This window comes from Crinia signifera, chromosome 3 (genome assembly GCF_055691185.1).
Source record: "Crinia signifera chromosome 3, ASM5569118v1, whole genome shotgun sequence".
Taxonomy (NCBI): domain Eukaryota; kingdom Metazoa; phylum Chordata; class Amphibia; order Anura; family Myobatrachidae; genus Crinia; species Crinia signifera.
This window is the reverse complement of record NC_139219.1, coordinates 27,929,029-27,939,493: the sequence shown is the minus strand read 5'-3', so window position 1 is coordinate 27,939,493 and position 10,465 is coordinate 27,929,029. Positions and strand designations below refer to the sequence as shown.

The 10,465-nt window shown below is 51.0% G+C and overlaps 1 protein-coding gene and 1 long non-coding RNA gene across 3 annotated transcripts; both read right to left on the bottom strand.

The window, feature by feature from the left end:
* Positions 1-2,638: 2,638 nt before the first annotated feature.
* LOC146062457 (uncharacterized) lies at positions 2,639-3,648 on the bottom strand. Its single transcript, XM_083174592.1, has 5 exons — positions 3,531-3,648; positions 3,307-3,446; positions 3,082-3,222; positions 2,857-2,997; positions 2,639-2,772 (listed from the first exon to the last, which is right to left on the bottom strand). The coding sequence occupies exons 2-5, from the start codon at positions 3,372-3,374 to the stop codon at positions 2,700-2,702; spliced, it is 423 nt and encodes a 140-aa protein (XP_083030718.1). The 5' UTR covers positions 3,375-3,446; positions 3,531-3,648; the 3' UTR covers positions 2,639-2,699.
* Positions 3,649-3,761: 113 nt separating this feature from the next.
* On the bottom strand, positions 3,762-5,460 carry LOC146062456 (uncharacterized). 2 transcript variants are annotated; one of them, XR_014471328.1, is made up of 6 exons: positions 5,325-5,460; positions 5,101-5,240; positions 4,877-5,016; positions 4,652-4,792; positions 4,428-4,567; positions 3,762-3,896 (listed from the first exon to the last, which is right to left on the bottom strand). It is a non-coding gene; the product is annotated as an uncharacterized LOC146062456 (long non-coding RNA). The 2 variants fall into 2 exon arrangements; XR_014471329.1 differs by lacking the exon at positions 3,762-3,896 and adding an exon at positions 4,209-4,343.
* Positions 5,461-10,465: the final 5,005 nt, after the last annotated feature.

Genomic DNA, 10,465 nt, shown 5'->3' with positions numbered 1-10,465 from the left:
GCAGCAGCACAAAATATAGCACTCTCTGACACTATCTCTCTCTCTATCTCTCTCTATCTCTCTCTATCTCTCTCTATCTCTCTCTATCTCTCTCTATCTCTCTATCTATCTCTCTCTCTATCTCTCTCTCTATCTAGCTAGTACACTGCAGCAGCACAATTTCACAGGAAGGCACAAGTAGTAACAGGATCCAGGAAGCAGTGATGAAGCAGCGATCAGGTAAGTATGAAGCAAGCTATGGAGCAAGGTTCTGGTCAGTATGGCGGCAGGGAGGTACGGTGACCGCACTGCACGCTATTCCAGACCGGAATGGCGTCTGCAGTGCAGTCACCGTTAGTTTAAATCCCCCTCCTTGGCTGTGATTGGTCCGTCGGTCCGACGGACCAATCACGGCCTTTGGGGGCGGGCGGGGTGCGGTGGGGTGACACCAGTGTCACCCTTACACCCCGCGGTGATTGGTGCTGTACTTTACAGCACCAATCACCTCTGATCCCGTGTCACCGGCGAACGTTATTCGCCGGTGACACAGGAAAACGCTGTAATTGGCTGTTCACACTGAACAGCCAATCACAGCGATCGCCGACGGGGGGGCGGCATCGCAGCCCCCCCTGGGCATGCACGGACATGTCTGCTGTCAGGGACAGCAGACATGTTGAAACTGTCACCGCGTCTATAGACGCGGTGACAGTTAAATGCCATGACGTACATTTACGCCATGTGTCGGGAAGTACTTCCCGACCATGACGTAAATGTACGTCAATTGTCGGGAAGGGGTTAAATATGTCATTCTTGCCAAATACACCTAAATAGATTTCTGAAGGTGTCTCAGTGAAATATTGGGAGCAATCCCCGCCATCTCATAACAGTAGTGATTGATCCAAAAAGCGAATTTCTGGGCCTATTACAGGGTGATAGTTTCAGAAAGCAAATGATTTTGGGAGAGTGTTCCCATAGCTTAGATAACTTAGATTTGACCATATAATTGATTGATATATCACTATTTTTAATAGTTTAAAAACTCTACCAAAATCAAACACAAACTCAAGCTAGCTATATTCCATTTGACATGAACTGGTTTCATGGACGAGAGGTGAATAAACATGTAAAATTTATTGATGAGAAACAACATTACTTAACACCTTGCACGCACATGACAGGTACAGCCTATGGTCCTGCAGGTCTTTTTCACTTTAGGGGTTCACCCGCTGGAGACTTCCCCGTCCAGAGACCAGCAAAAGAAACTGCAAAGAAGAAAGAAGGGGTTAATGATCGGTGACTGTCTCCTATAGCCTCCCACCACCAGTCCCCCACGTAGTTCCATACTCACCCCAGATTTGGTTTTAATGAATGTGCTCGCACATGACAGGTACAGCCTTTGGTCCTGCAGGTCTTTTACACTTTAGGGGTTCACCCGCTGGAGACTTCCCCGTCCAGAGACCAGCAAAAGAAACTGCAAAGAAGAAAGAAGGGGTTAATGATCGGTGACTGTCTCCTATAGCCTCCCACCACCAGTCCCCCACGTAGTTCCATACTCACCCCAGATTTGGTTTTAATGAATGTGCTCGCACATGACAGGTACAGCCTTTGGTCCTGCAGGTCTTTTACACTTTAGGGGTTCACCCGCTGGAGACTTCCCCGTCCAGAGACCAGCAAAAGAAACTGCAAAGAAGAAAGAAGGGGTTAATGATCGGTGACTGTCTCCTATAGCCTCCCACCACCAGTCCCCCACGTAGTTCCATACTCACCCCAGATTTGGTTTTAATGAATGTGCTCGCACATGACAGGTACAGCCTTTGGTCCTGCAGGTCTTTTTCACTTTAGGGGTTCACCCGCTGGAGACTTCCCCGTCCAGAGACCAGCAAAAGAAACTGCAAAGAAGAAAGAAGGGGTTAATGATCGGTGACTGTCTCCTATAGCCTCCCACCACCAGTCCCCCACGTAGTTCCATACTCACCCCAGATTTGGTTTTAATGAATGTGCTCGCACATGACAGGTACAGCCTTTGGTCCTGCAGGTCTTTTTCACTTTAGGGGTTCACCCGCTGGAGACTTCCCCGTCCAGAGACCAGCAAAAGAAACTGCAAAGAAGAAAGAAGGGGTTAATGATCGGTGACTGTCTCCTATAGCCTCCCACCACCAGTCCCCCACGTAGTTCCATACTCACCCCAGATTTGGTTTTAATGAATGTGCTCGCACATGACAGGTACAGCCTTTGGTCCTGCAGGTCTTTTACACTTTAGGGGTTCACCCGCTGGAGACTTCCCCGTCCAGAGACCAGCAAAAGAAACTGCAAAGAAGAAAGAAGGGGTTAATGATCGGTGACTGTCTCCTATAGCCTCCCACCACCAGTCCCCCACGTAGTTCCATACTCACCCCAGATTTGGTTTTAATGAATGTGCTCGCACATGACAGGTACAGCCTTTGGTCCTGCAGGTCTTTTTCACTTTAGGGGTTCACCCGCTGGAGACTTCCCCGTCCAGAGACCAGCAAAAGAAACTGCAAATCCCGCTGCTTATAGGTCCCTCCAGAAATTATCAAGCAGGAATAGGCTGCGGAAAATAAAAAAAAGGGGTTAGTGACACCTCACAGGGCCCAAACCCTCCCCTCCTTCCCCCAGCGGGAGCGATACTCACCGGGTAACTGCACAGTAGCCCATGGGAAAGGCATCACGCACCCACACCTGCCAGCAGCCCTCACACATCAGGGGTTCATCCGCTGCACACAGGATCCAGCTGCTTGTAGGTCCCTCCAGAAATTATCAAGCAGGAATAGGCTGCGGAAAATAAAAAAAAGGGGTTAGTGACACCTCACAGGGCCCAAACCCTCCCCTCCTTCCCCCAGCGGGAGCGATACTCACCGGGTAACTGCACAGTAGCCCATGGGAAAGGCATCACGCACCCACACCTGCCAGCAGCCCTCATACATCAAGGGGTTCATCCGCTGCACACAGGATCCAGCTGCTTGTAGGTCCCCCCAGAAATTATCAAGCAGGAATAGGCTGCGGAAAATAAAAAAAAGGGGTTAGTGACACCTCACAGGGCCCAAACCCTCCCCTCCTTCCCCCAGCGGGAGCGATACTCACCGGGTAACTGCACAGTAGCCCATGGGAAAGGCATCACGCACCCACACCTGCCAGCAGCCCTCACACATCAAGGGGTTCATCCGCTGCACACAGGATCCAGCTGCTTGTAGGTCCCTCCAGAAATTATCAAGCAGGAATAGGCTGCGGAAAATAAAAAAAAGGGGTTAGTGACACCTCACAGGGCCCAAACCCTCCCCTCCTTCCCCCAGCGGGAGCGATACTCACCGGGTAACTGCACAGTAGCCCATGGGAAAGGCATCACGCACCCACACCTGCCAGCAGCCCTCACACATCAGGGGTTCATCCGCTGCACACAGGATCCAGCTGCTTGTAGGTCCCCCCAGAAATTATCAAGCAGGAATAGGCTGCGGAAAATAAAAAAAAGGGGTTAGTGACACCTCACAGGGCCCAAACCCTCCCCTCCTTCCCCCAGCGGGAGCGATACTCACCGGGTAACTGCACAGTAGCCCATGGGAAAGGCATCACGCACCCACACCTGCCAGCAGCCCTCACACATCAAGGGGTTCATCCGCTGGACACAGGATCCAGCTGCTTGTAGGTCCCTCCAGAAATTATCAAGCAGGAATAGGCTGCGGAAAATAAAAAAAAGGGGTTAGTGACACCTCACAGGGCCCAAACCCTCCCCTCCTTCCCCCAGCGGGAGCGATACTCACCGGGTAACTGCACAGTAGCCCATGGGAAAGGCATCACGCACCCACACCTGCCAGCAGCCCTCATACATCAAGGGGTTCATCCGCTGCACACAGGATCCAGCTGCTTGTAGGTCCCCCCAGAAATTATCAAGCAGGAATAGGCTGCGGAAAATAAAAAGGGGTTAGTGACACCTCACAGGGCCCAAACCCTCCCCTCCTTCCCCCAGCTGGAGCGATACTCACCGGGTAACTGCACAGTAGCCCATGGGAAAGGCATCACGCACCCACACCTGCCAGCAGCCCTCATACATCAAGGGGTTCATCCGCTGCACACAGGATCCAGCTGCTTGTAGGTCCCTCCAGAAATTATCAAGCAGGAATAGGCTGCGGAAAATAAAAAAAAGGGGTTAGTGACACCTCACAGGGCCCAAACCCTCCCCTCCTTCCCCCAGCGGGAGCGATACTCACCGGGTAACTGCACAGTAGCCCATGGGAAAGGCATCACGCACCCACACCTGCCAGCAGCCCTCACACATCAAGGGGTTCATCCACTGCACACAGGATCCAGCTGCTTGTAGGTCCCTCCAGAAATTATCAAGCAGGAATAGGCTGCGGAAAATAAAAAAAAGGGGTTAGTGACACCTCACAGGGCCCAAACCCTCCCCTCCTTCCCCCAGCGGGAGCGATACTCACCGGGTAACTGCACAGTAGCCCATGGGAAAGGCATCACGCACCCACACCTGCCAGCAGCCCTCACACATCAGGGGTTCATCCGCTGCACACAGGATCCAGCTGCTTGTAGGTCCCTCCAGAAATTATCAAGCAGGAATAGGCTGCGGAAAATAAAAAAAAGGGGTTAGTGACACCTCACAGGGCCCAAACCCTCCCCTCCTTCCCCCAGCGGGAGCGATACTCACCGGGTAACTGCACAGTAGCCCATGGGAAAGGCATCACGCACCCACACCTGCCAGCAGCCCTCACACATCAAGGGGTTCATCCGCTGCACACAGGATCCAGCTGCTTGTAGGTCCCTCCAGAAATTATCAAGCAGGAATAGGCTGCGGAAAATAAAAAAAAGGGGTTAGTGACACCTCACAGGGCCCAAACCCTCCCCTCCTTCCCCCAGCGGGAGCGATACTCACCGGGTAACTGCACAGTAGCCCATGGGAAAGGCATCACGCACCCACACCTGCCAGCAGCCCTCACACATCAGGGGTTCATCCGCTGCACACAGGATCCAGCTGCTTGTAGGTCCCCCCAGAAATTATCAAGCAGGAATAGGCTGCGGAAAATAAAAAAAAGGGGTTAGTGACACCTCACAGGGCCCAAACCCTCCCCTCCTTCCCCCAGCGGGAGCGATACTCACCGGGTAACTGCACAGTAGCCCATGGGAAAGGCATCACGCACCCACACCTGCCAGCAGCCCTCACACATCAGGGGTTCATCCGCTGCACACAGGATCCAGCTGCTTGTAGGTCCCTCCAGAAATTATCAAGCAGGAATAGGCTGCGGAAAATAAAAAAAAGGGGTTAGTGACACCTCACAGGGCCCAAACCCTCCCCTCCTTCCCCCAGCGGGAGCGATACTCACCGGGTAACTGCACAGTAGCCCATGGGAAAGGCATCACGCACCCACACCTGCCAGCAGCCCTCATACATCAAGGGGTTCATCCGCTGCACACAGGATCCAGCTGCTTGTAGGTCCCTCCAGAAATTATCAAGCAGGAATAGGCTGCGGAAAATAAAAAAAAGGGGTTAGTGACACCTCACAGGGCCCAAACCCTCCCCTCCTTCCCCCAGCGGGAGCGATACTCACCGGGTAACTGCACAGTAGCCCATGGGAAAGGCATCACGCACCCACACCTGCCAGCAGCCCTCACACATCAAGGGGTTCATCCGCTGCACACAGGATCCAGCTGCTTGTAGGTCCCTCCAGAAATTATCAAGCAGGAATAGGCTGCGGAAAATAAAAAAAAGGGGTTAGTGACACCTCACAGGGCCCAAACCCTCCCCTCCTTCCCCCAGCGGGAGCGATACTCACCGGGTAACTGCACAGTAGCCCATGGGAAAGGCATCACGCACCCACACCTGCCAGCAGCCCTCACACATCAGGGGTTCATCCGCTGCACACAGGATCCAGCTGCTTGTAGGTCCCCCCAGAAATTATCAAGCAGGAATAGGCTGCGGAAAATAAAAAAAAGGGGTTAGTGACACCTCACAGGGCCCAAACCCTCCCCTCCTTCCCCCAGCGGGAGCGATACTCACCGGGTAACTGCACAGTAGCCCATGGGAAAGGCATCACGCACCCACACCTGCCAGCAGCCCTCACACATCAGGGGTTCATCCGCTGCACACAGGATCCAGCTGCTTGTAGGTCCCTCCAGAAATTATCAAGCAGGAATAGGCTGCGGAAAATAAAAAAAAGGGGTTAGTGACACCTCACAGGGCCCAAACCCTCCCCTCCTTCCCCCAGCGGGAGCGATACTCACCGGGTAACTGCACAGTAGCCCATGGGAAAGGCATCACGCACCCACACCTGCCAGCAGCCCTCATACATCAAGGGGTTCATCCGCTGCACACAGGATCCAGCTGCTTGTAGGTCCCCCCAGAAATTATCAAGCAGGAATAGGCTGCGGAAAATAAAAAGGGGTTAGTGACACCTCACAGGGCCCAAACCCTCCCCTCCTTCCCCCAGCGGGAGCGATACTCACCGGGTAACTGCACAGTAGCCCATGGGAAAGGCATCACGCACCCACACCTGCCAGCAGCCCTCACACATCAAGGGGTTCATCCGCTGCACACAGGATCCAGCTGCTTGTAGGTCCCTCCAGAAATTATCAAGCAGGAATAGGCTGCGGAAAATAAAAAGGGGTTAGTGACACCTCACAGGGCCCAAACCCTCCCCTCCTTCCCCCAGCTGGAGCGATACTCACCGGGTAACTGCACAGTAGCCCATGGGAAAGGCATCACGCACCCACACCTGTCAGCAGCCCTCACACATCAGGGGTTCATCCGCTGCACACAGGATCCAGCTGCTTGTAGGGCCCTCCAGAAAGTATTAAGCAGGAATAGGCTGCGGAAAATAAAAAAAAGGGGTTAGTGACACCTCACAGGGCCCAAACCCTCCCCTCCTTCCCACAGGCGGAGCGCTACTCACGGGATAACTGAAACGTAGCCTTGGGATAGCAGCCACGCAACAACAGCGGCAAACAAAGAACCGTAGAAAACCGAAGGAACAACGGCAACAGGCCAAAACACTAACGTGCCCAAACAGAACTCTAGAAAACATAAATTAATGAAAAGTGTTAAATATCATATAACTAATCAAACAAGCCACAAACTTTGGACTACAAATACTCACATTGGGCAAAATATGACCGGATGAGTCGAGCTCTCGCATCCACTCGTTCATTCATACCGGCGAGCAAAGCTGTTGAAAGGTCCCCATGCCGGAAAACCGCAGCATCCACGGTCACCGGCAAACGGTTTGCAATGCAAATGTTGTGTAAAATACAACAAGCATTAATTATGCCGCAAACCTTTGCCGGTGAGTATAAAAGGGCTCCGCCGGTCATGTCTAAACATCTAAACCGGCTTTTAAGGACACCGAAGGTTCGCTCAATTACAGCCCTCGCTGTCGTGTGAGCCCTTTGGTACCTTTCAGCAGCTTCGCCCACAGGATCAGATAATGGGGTCAGGAGCCAGTCCTTATTGGGATAACCCGCATCACCTATGGAAACCAAAAAAAAAAATATTACATTATTAACAATGTCTGGATTTCAAGACAAATCAGAACCCCCCCCACAGCCAAAAAAAACATACTACTTACCTAACAGCCAGCCGTCCGGCATTCGGCCGTGCTCGAAATCGGCATACAGGGCGGACTGGCTTAAAATGAACGAGTCGTGGGTCGACCCAGGAAAACCCACAAGGAGGTTGGTTATTTTCATTTGGTGGTCGCAAACCACCTGAACGTTCATCGAGTGGAAGTGTTTTCGGTTCCGAAAACATTCCTCTGATGAACGCGGTGGTTTGAACGCCACATGGGTGCAGTCGATCGCGCCCAAAACACTGGGAAACTTCCATTTTGAGAAAAAGCCAAATTTGATCTCATTCCATTCGCTGTCTTGATCAGGAAATTTAATATACTGGGTCGTTAATTTGCGGAATGCCTTTATGACCTGTGCTATACAGCGGGAGAGGGTTGGCTGTGAATAACCGCATGTTTGGCTTAAAGTGGGCTGGAATGTGCCCGACGCAAAAAAATGCAACGCACCCAACAGTTTCTGGAAACCGGTGAGTGCGTGATTGCCCCGTTTCCGTGCTACCAGGTCTGGCTCCATGAGATCGTACAGCATATGGATTGCCGCAGACGAAAGGCGATAATTAGAAATCACCTCCGCCTCGGTGAGATCACCCAGTTCACACCTAGTACGAAAGTGGCGTGGACGTGGGACTGAAACCCGCACCGACCCACCTAATGGAGCTATCGCCGGAATACTAGTGTCATGTTCCATCATATCTACCTCCTCCTCCACACTGGCATTCAGCATGAAAACAACAATAGTATCCCTGAACAGCTCCATTACTGTAGTCAGTGTTAAAGAAATTGCAGTGAAATGCAAAAAAACGCAAATTACCCTACAAAAACGTTTCCAAAACAGCAGACTGCAAAAGCTGTGTAATCTCCTCAAAGGCCAAACGAAGGAGTGAGGTGGGGAGGAGAATCATGGGTAAGTGAGGTGCACCATGGGTAAGAACAGTGCGTTGTGGGAGAAAAAAAAAATACCAGAAAAAAATAAATATATATTTGTATAGCACTTCTACGACCATCACATCACAACAGGGCAGCAAATAATAATACATTACACTTGCAGAGTTAAATTGAACACTTAAAACCAATTATTTCACAGGTTCCTAAAAAAGTTCACCATAAAAAGATGACGAGGGACACTCGGTGAGGAACGGCGATATGAAACAAGAAATAAGAATCGCCAACTTCACATTGAATACACTTTTGGCGATTCATGGGTGATTCCCGTCGACTACCGGCGAATCCCCATGAAAATCCCTATAGACAAATACCGGCGATTTGTAGAGAATCACATTTGGCGATTGGTGCTTCATTCACCGGTCGTCAGCGGCGAATAGACGACGTTGAATAGGGTGATTCGCTTATACAGCTCATAAAATCATGAAAAAAACACAGAATCGCCATAAAACTTGGCGATTCGGGCTCATTGAATACCGCCCACAGAGTGACAGTTCTGGGCTATTAAATAAGAGATGAAAGCAATACGCAGCTAAACTGGTTCTGGGTTCATAGGTCTACAGTGTCTAGCTGGACAGTCAATAGGTTGAGACCAAAAGGTTGACACAGACCAGACTGATGCCAACCTTTTCCATGTCAACCTTTTATCAGTGTAAACCTAGTGCAAGTCGACTCTCAACCTAGACACTGTACACCTTCACACCCGCATGGAAGCTGTGGCAAACTTTGGGGGTATCAGGGCTTAGTTTGAAAGCGTTTAAAAAAAAAAAAAAAAATTCCAAAGGGTGGAGGGGATTACCTGCTGGACTTTGGGGACCCCTAAGCTGCCGAGCCCCAGAGCAGTTGCATCCCCTGCACCCTCTATACTTACGCTGCTACCCATATGGAATCAGCGGTCTACGGTCAATGGGTCGAAACTAAAGTCAATATGTTGACCACTATCAGTCGACAGGCAATAGGTCAACTCATGAAAAAGGTTGACAAGGTCTAGGTCAACATTGGCAAAAGGTCCACACAAGCAAGAAGTTGACATGTGAATGGTAAACCCACGTTTTTCGTGATTTTTTTCCTTACCAACTTGTGCTTACATCACGATCCAAGTGGGCATAGAGGGGGAATATACCAGTGTGCAGAGCGCAGAGAGGCACCGTGCCCCGAGGCATGGGGAGCGCAGCACACTAATAGATGCCAACATAGACACCAAAAACCATAGAAAACTCATTTAGACCTTTTCCTGTGTCGACCATTTCCACATCGACTTGCCAATTTTGACCTAGACAATGTCAACCGATAGCGATCCCCTTATTGACCCTAGAAACTGTTGACCTAATAATCCACACTTGCCACAGCCACTGTAGGCTATGGTACCGCGGATCGCAAGAGTTACCAGAAAAGGGACACAGAGGGCAGTATTCAATGAGTATTTTGACGATGTGCAGCGAATCCTGTTTAGGATTCGCTGCACATTCGCCACTGCTCGCTGCGTTCCGGAGCCTCGCCAGCTCCAGTATTCAACGAGTCAGGGGCTCACTGCCCCTGACCGGCGAATTTTAACTCCTGCGGTGATGCCACAGGGAGCCTGGGGACGGCGGCAGGCAGGGAGATGGAAGTCTCCCTGCCTGCCCCAGAACGTTTGTGGGGGGGAGGTGGGCTCCCCGGGAGCCAGGCAGCACAGGCTGCCCCCCGGGATAGCCAACAGGGGACCGGGTATTCACTACACCCGATCGTGCATATGTAATGATCGGGTGCAGGAAATATATGAATATCTAATGAGCGGCTCTCGGCTCCCGGCCCTCTGCTGGCTGCTCTGTGTAAAAATTTTTTTTACAAATAATATATATTTTTTTTAATTAAATATATATTCATGTGCTTACAGCACATGAATAAAAATAGCATGCCACTCCTCAGAATAAAATTCCTGATTTTTTGACACCAAATGTAAAAAACAAAACACTTTATTT

Coding starts and splice junctions, on each gene's coding strand:
- LOC146062457 (XM_083174592.1), bottom strand. CDS start 3,374: ATGTGTGAGGGCTGCTGGCAGGTGTGGGTGCGTGATGCCTTTCCCATG. Junction 3,223..3,306: donor GGCTACTGTGCAGTTACCCG/GTGAGTATCGCT, acceptor TATTTTCCGCAG/CCTATTCCTGCTTGATAATT. Junction 2,998..3,081: donor GGCTACTGTGCAGTTACCCG/GTGAGTATCGCT, acceptor TATTTTCCGCAG/CCTATTCCTGCTTGATAATT.